The sequence below is a fragment of the Pectinophora gossypiella genome, chromosome 11, assembly GCF_024362695.1.
Source record: "Pectinophora gossypiella chromosome 11, ilPecGoss1.1, whole genome shotgun sequence".
Taxonomy (NCBI): domain Eukaryota; kingdom Metazoa; phylum Arthropoda; class Insecta; order Lepidoptera; family Gelechiidae; genus Pectinophora; species Pectinophora gossypiella.
In genome coordinates this window covers 8,068,479-8,085,318 of record NC_065414.1, presented here as the reverse complement: position 1 = coordinate 8,085,318, position 16,840 = coordinate 8,068,479, and the positions used below count along the sequence as shown (strand labels likewise).

The window sequence follows — 16,840 nt, the reverse complement described above, 5'->3', positions numbered from 1 at the left end:
AAACCCATAACAGACACTTGTTTGCCAGAAGGTCAAAAATGGAAATAAATATTTTGTTGCCAAGCTTTAAGCATTTTGACATGTGATACGATTGTAGTGGGCCGGGAAATAGGGAAAGATAGGGTTCGAGCTTGTGTACTATATTGAAACCTCATTTGGAAGCGCCGGAGTGTTACAAACGACGCCTCTGGGCGCTATATCGGGATATATAAGCGGAGCTTGTGATTTGAATATAATGAGACGTACAGCTGGTGGAAATCATAACATAGTATCACACGTAACGCTATAAGTTTTCACTGTATTCTATATTATTCTACTGGAACAGCTTCTTTCTTCAAAGGTGTCATTGATACAGTCTTCAAATATATGTACTACAATTATTCTGTTCCTTGGTGCTTCTATTATCTTAACGTCCCACGACCACTCGGCAATCATCGCATTCACGCAGTACAAGCGGGAATTAAATCAAAACAACAACAGAGTACTTAACTAGTTCTGAAATGAAATTCTGGGGGGGGGGTCTTGTTTGACATTTGTGTGCATCGCGCACTTACTTTTATATGCGCAAATGTCAAATTGCAATATTGCTTTCTTAGATGAATTTCGATTCGTTGTGGCCTTTTTAACCCCCCCTGATCTTTACACGATTAATCTAATAATTGATAAGGATGGAAGTTGGATGGAAGTCGTTTGTATTCGGAGATGTGATGATTGCCGAAGGACGTTAATAAAATAGAAGCACTGTACCGAGGTATTAGCATTTCATTTATATGCAGATAACTTTAGTTCTAAAGGCATTTGGTGTCAAAGACAATTTACTCATGGTCAAACGCATACTGATGTGTCAATTAATGTGGGGTCTTTATCACCTAAACTAGAAGAATCCTGATAAGTACCTACAGTTAGAATTCAGAATATTTGTGTTCAAAAACTAACGTTAACTTTATCTTTGTTTTTAGCATCATGGATTGCGTTTAGCGCAAGATATATTAGTTGGCGTAGTTACTCGAGCGATTACTATAAGATTTATAAACGAGTATGGAAATGGCGGAAATGTCAAAAAACTTATTTTCAAAACAGGGAAAACATATCATAAAAAATTAAAACATTTTCATTTAAAATGATGCCAAGACGAGATCTCGATCTCATGTACAGCCAAGCTTCCAACTCCACACGTCCTAACTATACAAACACTAAGTTCACAAACTCTACACGTTAGGTAAAATATGTGGAAATCTGAAAAATTTTGCTAGCGAATAATAACATCAGCAGTACCTTATGTTTTGAAAGAAGTAAGTGAGTACATTTAACCTTTTTGTCGCTGAAACGATGCAATGTTGTAGTCCAAAATAGTGTCATCCTGTACGAATCTTACAGTTTACTAACCATCAATATATTTCAGTAAGAAAACTAAGGAATAAAACTTTAAAATATGGCGAATGAAGTTCTCGCTCCAACCAAACCAATTTATAGAATAAAACTTAGAAGATCTATTCGAATACGGTGAGAGTTAATTAAACTTTTGTCGATGGAACCCAGAAGTGGATTCAATTTAAATACTTGTGGTCGTCGTGTTTACGAGTCTAAGATTTTTTTACCTTAGGTATAAACGACTTCTTATTTTGAGTGCAAATTAGAAATTGGCATTGCATCTAAATATTTATGGAACTCAAGTACTGCGTTGATTGAGTGTCGTTTAACGACTTCGATCGGTGTCATATAAATAAGTAATGAAATTCGATGTTTGAGATGTTTTTATTTTCGTAAAATAAAATATGATAAATTATTCCCTGCGGCCCAAATTTTCAAACATAACAGTTAAATAAAGGGGTTTTGATTTTAAAAAGACTTTGGACCTTAAGACCATTATATCTATGAAAAAAAGAGATTCTTCTTCTTATCGTGCCGATGGCAAACTAAATAGTATCGGCCCAAAACTAGGCAACAAGTATGGCGCTATCTGCAGCGCTCATTAGATCCTCCTGCGTGCAGGTGTTCGGGCACGCAGGACACGATGTAAGATGTTCCATCGTTTGGGGAACAGTGCCGCACTTGCACTTTAAGTCCGAGCCATCCGAGAAACCCCACCTGAACAAATTGTCCTTAAAATAGAATAAACGAATAGTTCAAATACCTGCCTACTGAACGTATTTAGCTAAAGATCAATAAACTATAATTCATCATTAAATAATATGTTAAAGATGTTGACCCAGGTAGCGGACGTAAACAACAATAATTATGATAATATTGTTGTAAATACGGGTGACCTTTGAAAAGCTTAAAATCTTTTGTCCCAATTTTATTTTCCCGAATTTCATTATCCATAATTTATTTTGAATAGTTATTGTTTAGCCTACTGATATTTTCGTACTAGGTAATAATGTTTTCCCTTACATTAATACAAGTGTTGTCAATCCCAATGTCATTAAGTACCGTATATTAGGCGTTCGTTCCATTCAGGTAACCAATTAGGACGCAAATTAAAAAGCAAAAACTAGTTTTACCATTACATATTTAAATGTAAAACTAGGTTTTGCTTTTTAATTTCCACGTGTTATTCCAATTCGCTTTTTTGTGATTTTTTTTTGTTAATGTTTTGTTAATGTCCTGCGCTAACCTAATTCACAACTCTTCCGCCATTTTATAGATCTATCTATATGTCTAATATAGATCTATAGTTGTACCAAAGTAGGATTATAATAAAAATAAAAAGGCGATTTTGACAATGATTTTTATATCACTATAATCTCCTTTGTACTTAAACAAATGACTGTTAATCATTCAACTTATTTTTGTATTAACGACAACTTAGGTTTTCATGATACTTTCTACATTTAGCAATTCTAGGTAGGAGATAAAAATCATAGATAATAAAAAGTAACATTGTTATTTCAGCCCTGCGCTTTCCTATTTCGAAGTTGAGAGCTCTGTACACGTAAGGTCAATCATATTTCTAGAGACTGCCAAGTTGACTGATAAGGGCAGTTTCTTGTCATGGCTTGTTAGCTTCACAAATGGGAAGCGCCGAGGGCCTTCACCCGGTAAAATTTAAGACAACAAGCCTGGCTCAGAGCGTCATCAGAGTTTTTTGAAACAATTAATCGAATTGAATGCTTAGGGATAAGCGCTGAATCCTCTATTACCCGTTATCTACCTCATACTCCACCTAGGTGAACCACGGGGATTTTTCTCCGCGTTCAAAATTACAGGTCTTTATCGCCGACGACGCTTGCGGGGTTGGTATTGGAGATTTGAGCGATGTGGTGATCACTGTTACTGCACAGTTGACTTTATAAACACTATCAATAAGTAATGTACATTTGCGGGTTTGAGGTCCGGTCTTTTGTGACTCTACCTATTTAATGTTATGGGCTGTATTTGTATTTTTAGCGTAGTTTAGTGTATTTATTATGTATGCGTTTTATCTCCTATTACAAAGGGAACTACTAATCCAATCAATTTCAGATCCCCTGTTTTAGTCTTATTAAAAAATAGTTGCTTTATTTAATTACTTACTTAGTATTACTGCCTCTGCTGTGGTTCCTTATATTTTACAGGTACTTACATGCCACAACATCACATAAAATTGTACAGTTTGTACAGGGGCTGTAGCCCTTTTTAAATAATCGAATTTCACTTGGGGCCTGTTTCATAAAACTTACAATTGTAAATTACGACAATTTGGTGTTCATTACGTAGCTAATATGAAACTGAAAAATATTCGTGATCACACACCCGGCAATGTACATCAAATTGTCATTGTAATTTACAATTGTAAGATTTATTAAAAAAGCCTCTGGCAAAAGACTGCGCGTCAAGCGGTTTAATGTACAGGAGCATCTCTACTTGGTCTGTGAGTGGGATGTTCGAAAGATAGAGTCTTGTCACCGGATCGGTATTATTCTATAGATTTTAATTCGACTTGAAACAATTTCAAAGTTCCAGATAAACGTAAAACGAAACGAAAATAATATCGAACCCGGAAACAAGACCTAATGACCTCTGTTTTAAGTTAGGGCTTGTTTCGTAGGGTTAAAATGTGAGAGATAATTCATTAAATAATTTATTTTTATTTTTTTACAATATTTTTGCGTGATGCAAGAAATAGTTTTTGCATCGGAGGCAAACATTTCTTTAGATTTAGACGGGATAAATCTGTGCTCTTTAATATGCGATTTACACACAAAGCGTTTCAAAAGTTCACTTTTTCGAGATACATTAACTGGGCTTTGCATTACAAGATAAAGTGGAGAGGATAACCATAAATACACTTCACTCGATTACACAGTTTCAGTCACATTATTGACAGGACGCCGATAAAGATGGCTGTCACCGCTAACCAATCATAGGCCAGCACAATTGTCAAACATCATTAAAAAATATGGCGCACGACAAAATTCACTCCACGCAGATTCCACGACGTGCAACTGCCTTACAATCGATTGATTCTTACAATCGACAGTGACTATTAATCCATAATCAATGAGGTGCTTTCCAATCGACGCTCCCCAAAAACACGATAGATGGCGTTGTTAAGTTTTATCTTCGTTTAAACTTAAACTAACTTCGTTCGTCATAAATAACAGATATATGATTATGCAACTTTTATCGCTGTTTTTGGGTATAAATGATGACTCTTTTTATTACACCAAGGTACAATTACAACTTCCACCCATTACTATTCTGATCAAAATAAAAAGAAACAATATACGTAGGTAGCAACATCATTCTATACATGGTGTGATCCAAATATCAAGCGACAATTAGTTTTGTATATGCTTCGCGCATTGCATTACATTTTTGAATAATTATGTACCCCAACAATGAGTAAGGCGATTCTCACACTGCCCGCATGATGCAGCGTAGCGCGTGGATGCGTGTTCTTCCGTTGCTTGTAAGTATCTCCGTTTGTATAGAAAACACGCACAGTCTAACACACGGAAAATGCATCCGCATAAACGCGCAACGGAAGAACACGCATCCACGCGGTACGCTGCATCATGCGGGGCAGTGTGAGAATCGCCTAAATAGGTAATTATCACGTCAAAATTGAACAATGCCATCTATCATGTGTTTGGGGAGCGTCGATTGGAAAGTCCTTCATTGCAACTTCGCTATGGCCCCCGATATTCTGACCCATGTGTAAATATAATTAAAATGCATGACATATACATATTAAGTCAACGAAATGTCAAGTGATTCGCTTACATTTTCATTCTAGTTCATACTTATCGTTATCGAAAGCCAATGCCACATGTTAGCTAAACCCTCTGGGAGGAAAAAGTAACGTATTTTCTCTAATTTCATATTTTTTTGATGTTTATATAACCTGTTACGGTCTTTTGCCAAAATTGATAGGATATGGTCTAAAGCTGCCCAATTATGAGAGTAAAAAGAAGTAAGTAATACAATTAATTACTTAAATTCAAATGTAAGGACTGATACTTTTACTTTTATTTCTCACTGCACTATATTTTTGCACTGTTACTTTTATTTCCGGACAAAGATGGGCCAAATTCTGTCAACTTACTTTTGACTTTTAAAGAAACAAGTTTTGTTCGGTTGATATTAACATGTAATAGTCTATACCGAAGAGAATTAGACGCCTTACTTACCTGCATAACACATACACACGGAATAATTACACATCTTTGTCAATGTACAAAATCGATTAATTTAAACATCTATACAACATATATTTATACAAACATATTCACACTATTTTACAATATATATGATGTGTCTATTTACAAATGCCAAAACATTTCCACTGAGGTCTTTAGATCAACCTTTCACACGGTATCATTTTAGCCTCGTTGGTTCATAACATAACACTAGTAGAGTACTCTTCTTCCCGTATAGTATAGTTAAGATAGTTCCGCACTGGTTATAACAAACTAATATTCTGTCCGTTGGAATATTTCGCAGAGGATCTTAAAGAGCGTATGGTTGTCAACCTGACGGAAGAAGTATGGTTGTCGCGGCGGAAGACAGATGCTTGTTGGCCACCGGACTCTCTGAAAAGAAATAATAAAAAATATTACGGAAGAGAATATTATAGGGACATTTCAGGCTACGTTCGTGTCGAGATTTAACTTTAATCTTTCAAAAATACAATGCAATGGCAGAAGCATATATAAAAATATTTGTCGCTTGATATTTGGATTACAATGTGTAGGTATAGAACAATAAAATTATGTTGCTACCTATATTACTACTCCTTTGGTTGATCTGATAATGTGTGGAAGATGTTGTGCTTGTGTGTAATAAAAATGGTCATCATTTATATCCAAAAACAAAGATAAAAGATCAATAGGATATTTATTATGAAATAAGCAGGTTGTACGAAGGAAAAACTGTACAGCGCCATATTGTTTTTAGGAACGTAGCCTTGAAAGTGCTTCGTAGTTTATTTGGGTCAAGGCATACCTCGGACACTTTATAGAAAACACCTCATTTTACACAGACACTACACATTGACGTTACACGCGCATTTGTGTGTGTGGCGCTCATACGATTGAAGACTAAAAATGAAGACAAAGGGGGGGGGGGGGAAGTATTATTCGTATGCTTTGGTGAAGGGATGGTAAACAGCCATTGCCACTGTACTACATAATACAAATTCCCTATGGCTGTGAAGTTTACTCGTAAGAAACCATACATTAAACCATTATTATCATACATATAAGAACGCGACTATGCTCCCAATTGCCAGTCAGAGGTACATACATCGCAAGATGAACTCAGTACCCACGCTTTACCAAACGTAGTGATTGCGAATTAAATTAACACACGAAATTAAATGGAAATCAAATCGAAATAAAGATTGTTCTCTATCAACTCTACGTAGAGTCAATATTTTTCCAGAAGAAAGCTCTACCGAAGTCCGAAGTCAAGACAGAAAACCGCAGCTGAAGCCGCGATGTGGCAATTTGAAGCAGATGTTCAAGTAATTAAGTTTAAATGTCTGACACTGTTTATTATTTCTGGTCAATTGGTTCTTTTGGCATGGAAATAACACGATACAAGATATAATCCATTTTGTATCCGTAATGCGATTTTCGATGCATTAATCTGCTTGAATCTGCTAGATTACCTAACCTAACCGATAGCGTATTCGATATTATGTTGCTGTAACTATAAACGTACGTATATGTGTGTGATTAGGTTAACCAGTAGTCCAATTACAGACACGTCCACATAATATAGGTGTTATATGGCACTCACATACGCACGGACGTAACCGTGGGACTCTCTATTGTGCTTCTTGCAACAGGACTTTCAAAACTAAATTTGGTTTTGCTAGTCACGCCCGCGCCCATGGAAGAGCCCAGGCTAACACTAGCTAAGGGTGTCGCCTTCGACGGATACGTCTGGGAGGACATCATCATATTTTCTACCGGGGTAAGCAGAGACTATAGAATTCCATTTGCTTCGATCCTGACACACTTCTCTTGCTTCCTCCACATTCATCAATCACTTCATACACGCACGCCTGTTCAGAGTAGATCGTATTAAACTAGGTCAGGCCCATAGGTAACCTCAAAATGTACCTATTGCAAAGTTAAAGGATTTTTCTTTTATTGCACTCGTCCACATTTCGCATGAACAGGAGAAGGACACGGTGGTGTAATGGTTAACACGCTCGTCCCGGCTTGATTAGTGCCGCGAGTTCAATCCGAGTCACTTTTTTTTTTCGATTTAATTTTCTCTTTCGATTCCAAAGTTGACAGGACTTCCCACAATCAACTGGAGGGGGTATAAAGCATACTCCACTACGCAGCTCTACTATGGGTTGGTGGAGGAGTTAGGAAGATACTAGCCAGGGTCCAATATAAATAAGTACCTAATAAGTACTCATCTTGTTCAATGATAATACCTTATTAATGGCCTGTTTTTCTAATCTTATATATCTTCTTCACCGATAATTGCCAATTAAGATGATGACGTAGTTAGACGAGCTTAGGGTGAATACTGGCATGGAATATTATTTTGTAATCTGAAGTATTTTACAAATTGATGTCGAATATAGCATTATAATAATGCACCAACTCTTCTTCTTCTATCGTGTGGGTTGTGAGGTGAATTACCAACCTCATCAACCCTGGTGTCAGGGTTACTTTTAAGCCGCTAAAGGCCCCTGACATGACTCATATAACGACTACTTACTTACATCAATAAGTAGTTTTGAATTTACGTCATTTCGCAAGGTGTTATGGCTGAGGAGAAGAAATGACAAGAAACTGCAACAGCAACACATCTTTTAAAAACCAATGAGGGTATACATTACAAGTTATTTAATAACTAGAGGAACACATTCAATACCAGACATTTTTATCATTTAGGTAGTCATTAATCTTATAATAAGCTTTTTTACATATAGTAAGCTTCACATGAGCTTTAAATTTATTTTCTGACAAATTTAAAATAATATCTGGTATTTTTCTACAAATAAAGTATTTTGTATTGTATTGTAAAAACGTATACATAACCCCAAAAAAGATGAATTTAATTTACTTAATCTAGAATTTTGAATAGCAATTTTATTTTTACTTCTTGTATTGTAAGTATACCTTTCACAGTTTCTCGGAAGGAGATATTATACATTTTTACGTACTTATGGCTGATTCCGGGTAGTCGTTGCATTTGTTTTTATTATGTGCTTATGTCGTTTCCATATCTCGGGCCTATGGAGTCCCGAACTTTTGTCTTCCGTGAGGCCGAAGCCAATACGTAGACCTAAGTTTACCTCGACCGCCCTTGGTCTTACTTTAGTCTTCAACTGTGCGTCAGATGCTGGTACGATAACGTCAATGAGTAGTGTTTGTGTAAAACGAGGTGTTTTGTATGAAGTGTCCGGGTGTAGCAGGGGGAAACAATCGTATCTTCGTCTTTATAGCGATGGCACGTCATATCCTTCGGAATGTTACCTGTCATTGTGATGAAACCCTTACTAAGAATGTCCTACATTCAGAAGTAGATCAAAGATGTTTTCTTGGGTCCTTCTTCTTTTCCGATAAATCGTTTATAAATAGAATATAAGTTATATACTGACTTGTAATATTAGCTGTGCTACAATATTTTTAGATTTTCTTTACATTGTAAATAATTAGCCCAATCCTTTTTCTTTACATTGGTTATGTTAACTTTATTTTTTTAATAATTATAGTGATATTTGCGTGATACGAGATCAAAAAGTGCTGCTCATTTTAACGACTACGTCACACCCCAGATACTTCATACAAAAATCTCAATCTTAGGTACAGTGTGCTGATGAGTCACAGTCCGCGCGCGCTCCCTTGATCCATAGTGGCTTACGACAATTTTACCTTTTCATTATTTTTTTTTTCTTATTTTTTTTTCAAAAGGGGACGTCCCCTTTGTGTTTTACTTTATCGAACGCTGACCTAATTTTTACGAGTTGTATCGTTGTAAACGTATAAATATTCTTTATTCTATGACTACGTAAGAGTTACAAGCGAAAGTTATGTAGATGTACTTATATAGTATTTGTTACGTTATACTCGTATGTAAGGATCTAATAAATTTAATTTGAATAATCTTCCTACACTGCATTTATGGCAAATAAAGAATCTTATCTACAGATATACCGAAGTTCATAATGTTCTACATTTTTCTAATGTATATACACGGTTAACTAATAGAATATCATTTACCAATTCTATCAACTTTAATTTAAAAAAAAATAAAAAAGGAAACGTCAATCAAGACTGAAACACATAGGACGAAATTGAAAATGTCAGATTCAAATGATGATGAATTGAAAAGGATCAAATAACGATTGAGAAAGAAAATATTTTACCTCTGCATTGTTTAAACTATTAATCTATAAATTGACATGAGTCTACAATATGCATTTACTGATCTCGAATAATAATGGTTTTACAATCTTAGCTCACTAAATAATGTCACAACTATAGTATATAGAACTCGGCTTTTTATGTACTTAAACAAGCGAGTCATAGTTTAAAAACTGTTAAAACTGTTTTTTTGCGAATCAAATTCTAAAACTCATGTTTATTTAAAAATGATGATCGCCAAAGCAATTTATAACTTTCAATTTTCGCTCTTCTCGCTAGGAACGGAAGAGATGAGAAGTTAAAAGTTTGAGGTAGACTTTGATTTATCAAATGAAATACACTTTATTGCACAGAACTTAAATTTAAAAACAGAAATAACACATGGATACATTACAACTTGAGCGTTCTTATATCTCTAGAGTAAATTCTTCCAGGCAACAAACATTTATACTAGATTTAGATGCAGGATGGTGTTACAAGAAATAAATAAAAGTAAAGATAAACTAGATTTAGTGGTCTAGCGTCAAAGGTCAAGACACATAATATATCGTAGATACGTAGAACTATGTGGAACGGGAAGCAGATATGTATACTCGTAAAACTGCGCCCAGTCGATTCCGGATTTCTGTAATCTGGGTGCATACAAACTCAAATATTACAAAAAAGTACCTCCAGCGCCGCCTCTGTATTGATCAGCCTTAAGGATAATGACTACCGATGCTATATCCAGCAGTAGAAGCGTTCCGAGAATTTACAGAGTAAATTGTTCAGCCGGATATGGTGACCACAGCCACACAACCAGTGATCAAACGTTGACCCGGAGGCAATCGCTTGAAGCATTCACTGAGTATTATATACAAACATCTTTCTAACTATCCGGCGCAGTAGTTAAAGCCATCTGAGACACACCTAAAATATAGAAACTTAAAGATTTACGCACGCTATACATAGTGAACTATTTTTGATGGGTCGATACGTGATTAAATATTAAAAAAGGAAAAAACAATTATCTCTTTAATTTGTTTTTTTCCGGCGTTAACAACGACGGTAATGACAAATAATGTGACGTGCGGTGTCGACGTGATAAATAATTAAGAGACTAAACGAATTTACCTGTAAGTGAAGTTCTATTTCAATTATACGAAGCTCCTTGTTACAGGCGAGACTCCCTCCCTTAAAATGTAATATCATTTTTTTTTTTGACGTGACTTATTGTAGATTTGCCGCAGATGGCATTAACTACTTGGCTGGACAAATGAGGAGCGCTGAAGGCTCTCACCCGGTACAACGTTTAAGACAACAGGCCTGAGGGTGCCCAGTTGGGCGCGAACCTCGGCTCAGGGCGTCGTCTGAGAGGAAAAATATTTGAAAGAATTAATCGACTCTAGTGGGTCGATAGCGATAAGCGCTGAATGAGGGAAATCGTCGACCACGCCGGCGGGGTCGGTATCGGGGTCCTGAAGTGTTTGGTGTCGCGAGCTGATTGGCTGCCTCTATGGCTGGAGTAATCGGGTCGTCGGGATCGTATATTGCGTCCTTCGGACGCCGATACTTATCAATAGTAACTCTGACATCACACGATAGAAGAAGTTTTTAATATCCCGTCTTAAAGTCTTACCAGGTGATGGAGTTGTCCATGAAACATGCTTTAAACATCATGACATTAGTTGACAGGTACGTCCAGGAAGCGGGAAACTATTTTTTTAGCTTTGGATTAAATGAAATTGAGACGATGCTGGAAAGACGTAGACATCACTGTTAAATACCGTCCCAAAGGAGGAGGGAGTATAATCACGTATTGACCCGTTAAAAATAGTTAACTATGTAAACCTAAAAAATGTCACGTCAAATAAAATCTTCTACTACATAATACAAATAGTGATGTCTAGTTATAGCGAGTTCATTGTTATAGTTTGAAGCGCATGACGCTTCGAACAAATACCTCAAAAGGAATTAATGGAAAGTCCTTATAATTCCTCTATAAATCCTGCCACTTGCAGATTATCTGATGAAGGATTGGTGTTAGTGAAACTATGATGACAAGTATTAAGTAGATTCAGTACAGACAGACAGGTTTGTTTAAAGTTTGCTAATATTAATCATTGAAACGACACCCATGCTAGAAGTGAACTCTTATGTATAAAAGTAGGTTACATTTTTGTATTTAAAAGCCTTTGGCCTTTATGATACAATCCATCGACATTGGTACATAACCTGTAGATTGTATAGGTATAATGCATCATAGAAAATTATTAAACAGATCCCAAATACTGAAACAAAACGAAAATCGATCTTTGTTTCATATCAACATTAATATATATATATATATATATATATATATTATTTTCTTTCATTGTTTCTTTCTTAATTTTAATTCTATGTAAAACTTTAAACTTTGACAGCGCGTAATATTCGGATGAATTTAAATCGGATTCACATTCAGGAGATATTAATTCGTGTGAGAAAACTTTGATGACTCTGAGTTGATATCAAGTGGAATTTTCCGTCGCAAAAGTATGAAAGGAACTGAAAATTATTAAAAATATAATAAAATTGACATGAAATTTCTGGGAGGAAATTCCACTTGATATCAACTCAGAATTATGGTCTGAATTATCCCCTTCATTATTTCTCACAGTGTCATTACGTACAGCCATACGTACTTGCACAGGTGTAAGTGACATCATAACGAATACTGACAGGGATGATTCTCATTATTTTGAGTTAGTACCATGTGGATTTTTCCATCGACAAAAGTTTAGAATTGAAAATAATCTAATAAACTAAAAACATACATACATTTTGCGACGGAAAATTCCCCTTTATAGATTCATGGTCTGAATAATTCCCCATAGTATTAATAACGATGTAACTAACAAGTCATTAATGGAACTTGCGGTTCGGTAATTATCTTCACGAAGTTTAATTTCCATTATTTCCGCAAAATGATATCCTGATATATAATTATAACCAACTTATTGTCTCATTTGTCACAGAACCGACAACCTCTGGTGTTAGCGTGTTATGGAGTGAAAACCGCATCTAGGGGAACGCAGTCTGGGTCGGCCTCTGACAAGATGGCGGGACGGCCTGCAGAAGGTGGTAGGAAGCGCCTGGATACGTAAGGCTGACGAGGACTATGTGACTATGTGTATGCGCGCCTTGGGAGAGGCCTATATCCAGCAGATAACCTTCATTTTATTACAAATTAGTTTTCATCAACCAATTATGTAATAGTATTATACTTAGGTATCTAAGCCAGACTTAAGTTGATAGTAATTGCAATTAGCTAATCAACAGGTGTTAGGATTAATTTACATGAACTAAACGTGGCATGTTAGTGTTATAATATTGGAAATTGTGTTTATGAAACATAGAAAATAAATGAGGTAATATATTTTATCTTTAAATGTATTTTCTTTTTTTATGTAAGTATATGTGTGATCTTTGTCTTATGATGGTGATGTTATTGTAAAGTATCTGTTACCCGTGTCTGTGGTGTCCTAAAACCCCGCGGACCCTTGACACTACCCGATGGCACCACCGGTAGTGTCAAGGGTATTATTCCGTGCCAATAATAAATGTTTCCGTCTTTCTTTCTTTCTTTCTTTCTTTCTTTCTTTCTTTCAAAAGCAGTGGAAATGAGAATGACTTTGAATGATAGAATAAGAAATAGTGTGATAAGACAGTGTTGTGGTGTGAAAGTTAATATAGTGACGAGAATTGAGAAAGGGATGCTTAGATGGTTTGGACATGTAGAGAGAAATAATGAAAGTAGACTAACGAAAAATATTTATGAAGGGGTAGAGTTGGAAGACCAGGTCAAGAGTACGCTAGAGACATAGATGGACGTACATTGACCAAATTAGAATAGAATAGAATAGAAAAAGTTTATTATAAAAGGACGCCACACACAAAAAAAGACAACAACATCATATCAAATTTCCACTAAAACAATTACAAAAAAGCAAGATGGATGTTTGTCGAAATGACCATAAGGTGGTAGTGGACGTCCTGAGAGAAAAGAGCCTCACTCAGCACAAGTCGCGGCGTGAACCACGACGCTGATATTATGTGGACCCTGTTGGGTGACGCACGAACACCGTATTTCATAAACATGTGTTAATGGTGTATATACAGGGTGTTAGTGACATCGTAACGAATACTCAGAGGGATGATTCAGACCATGATTCTGAGTTAATATCAAGTGAAATTTTCCGTCGCAAAATTCATGTTATTTTTTTAGTTTTTTAAATTATTTTCAATTCTATACTTTTGCGATGGAAAATTCCACTTGATATTAACTCAGAATAATCAGCCGAATCATCCCTCTCAGTATTCGTTACGATGACACTTACACCCCATACAAGTACATACAGTAACCATACAAGTAGGTATGGGTGTTAGTGACACTGTAACGCATACTGAAGGGGATGATTCAGACCATGATTCTGAGTCGATATCAAGTGGAATTTCCTGTCGGAGAAGTCATGAAAATTTTAGAGCTTATTTAAATTATTTTCCGTTCCATACTTTTGCGACGGAAAATTCCACTTGATATCAACTCAGAATTATGGCCTGAATCATCTCTCAAAGTTTTCGTTACGATGTCACTAACACCCTGTATTTAAATTCAATTCAAAAATATACATTATAATATATACCAAATTATTTTAATAGAATTAGAGTGTACATAGACAAATATTATCGCAAAGATGTATACGTAAATACTTAAAGTTAGAATGAAGAAAAGAAAGTTATTAATATAGGTAAAACTACTAAACAAATATAATAATATAAACAATTACGAATTCCATGAATGTGTATTGTGTAGTCTGTCTGTGTTAGTACCTATATATCGCGCGCGCCGCACCCCGATTCTAGCTCACGTCGGTAAAGTAGTTTGGTTACTACTAGTACTTACAAACAAATTATTTTTTTAAATTGGAGATGTCCTTAGAAAAGGTTTAGAACGATCTACTCTGAACCGGCGTGCGTGTATGAAGCGATTGATGAATGTGGAGGAAGCAAGAGAAGTGTGTCAGGATGGAAGCAAATGGAATTCCATAGTCTCTGCTTACCCCAGCGGGGAAGAGGCGTGAGTTATGTATGTATGTAAGACCAGGTCAAGAGAACTCTAAACCTGCGAGTACCCATGAAGTCTTGGCTGAGAGTGGAGGAAGCGAAGGTGGTGTATAAGTCTCAGGGTCCTAGAATTCCCTTATTAAGTGGAATTCCGTGGTATCCGCCTGCCCCAAAGGCAAAGGGCCGTAATCTTATGTAAACATCAACAAAAGTGAGGAACATGAATTAATCTAACATAATTTATATTTAAAATGCGAAAATGAATTTTAACTTTGACTTTCGGGCCTTAACTCTGTGATCCGCTATCCATTTTTTTGCATAATACAATTCGTGGATAGATAAGTAACTCTTTCAAACCATTAAGTGAAGCGACAGTTATTGCTTGCGACGAACACAAATGAACCGTCCAGGGATAGTCCCGTGTATCTCTTTTATGTATTTTATACATAAGTGTTTTCTATTTTATTGTAAAAAAAAATATATAAATCCGCATAGCTCCACGTAGAGCCATACATCTCATAAAAAATATTTAATTCCATGGCAAAGGTAATTATAATAAAGTAAATTCTGAATTGTAAGTACGTAACATAATTATATTGTATCGGACGACGCTCAGTGGGTAGGCCCGCTACAAGGTGGACCGACGATCTGGTGAAGGTCGCGGGAAGCCGCTGGATGCGGGCAGCGCAGGACCGATCGTCGTGGAGATCCTTGGGGGAGGCCTATGCCCAGCAGTGGGCGTCATACGGCTGATGATGATGAACATAATTATAAACAGGCTATAATGCTATATACGACCCACTTCCGGGCACAGACCTGCCCTCAATCAACCGGAGGGGGTATGGAAAACACACCACCACTTTGCTCCACTGCGGGTTGGTGGAGGTGAAGGTGTTTTTACGGCTAAGAGCCGGGACCAACGGCTTAACGTGCCCTCCGAATCACGGAATCATATTACTTTTTCGGACAATCATGCGATACAAGTCTGCAAAGTCCTTACCAAACAAAAGACTGTCTCACAAAATGATTTCGACAATGTCCCCATCGGGAATCGAACCCGAACGTGAGCCTAACGTTGTAACTACTAGACCACGGAGGCTTTAATGAAATGCAAATACTTAACTTTAATTTTGAACTTGCCAAGTTTTCATGGCGAAGACAATAAGTTGAAGCTTTAGTCATTCGATGTAATTTAGAAAACTAGTCCACAGCTAAAATATTTCAGGTACTCAGTGTCATTAATCTTTGTTCAAGGTCAACTCATATCACTCACACTACACTCACAATAACATGTGACAATATCTGATGCTGGTATTAGTTCTGAGAATTCATAACGTTTATTGTACTACCAATCCGCACCGACATCGCGTGGGTTGAAATCTCACACGAAAGTCTTAAGTCGAACACTACAAAACAGTAAATTAACTAAACCCGTCGAGCCATTTATAAATAATAGTGATGTTTCGTAATAAATGGTGATATTTTTATTCCTATAAAGCAAAACGGACTCTGCTTGACGCAAAAAATTACGTTTTTTGATAAAAGCAGTCCAGCCGTGGGCGAAGTAGGTACTCGTACGATCTTAACGACCCGATGATTCCGGCCAATAAGCTAGCAACAAACACTTCATGACCATGATACCGACCTTATCGGCGTAGTTGACGATTTTCCTCATTCAGCGCTTATCGCTATCGAGTCGCTAGGGGTCGATTAATTATTTCAAATATAATCCTTTCAGTCGACGCCTTGAACCGAGGATTGCGCCCAACCGAGCACCCTCAGGCCTGTTGTCTTAAATTTTGTACATTTTATGCCCATTTGTCCGGCCAAGTAGTAAATGCCATTTGCGGGAAATCTACAAAAGGTAAGTCACATCCAAAAAAAAAAACGATCCCGTATTTTGGGAGGAGTTCAGTGTGGTGTATGTCAGTGTA

General features: G+C 36.4%; 1 protein-coding gene across 1 annotated transcript in view; it reads right to left on the bottom strand.

Annotated features, from left to right (window-relative positions):
- Positions 1–2,717: 2,717 nt before the first annotated feature.
- LOC126370971 (gonadotropin-releasing hormone receptor) overlaps positions 2,718–16,840 on the bottom strand; it is a 147,589-nt gene continuing 133,466 nt past the window's right edge. The window contains exon 6 of the mRNA XM_050016143.1: positions 2,718–6,017. Coding sequence (XP_049872100.1) covers positions 5,888–6,017 — 130 coding nt within the window. The 3' untranslated portion in view covers positions 2,718–5,887. The remainder of the gene's footprint in view (positions 6,018–16,840) is intronic.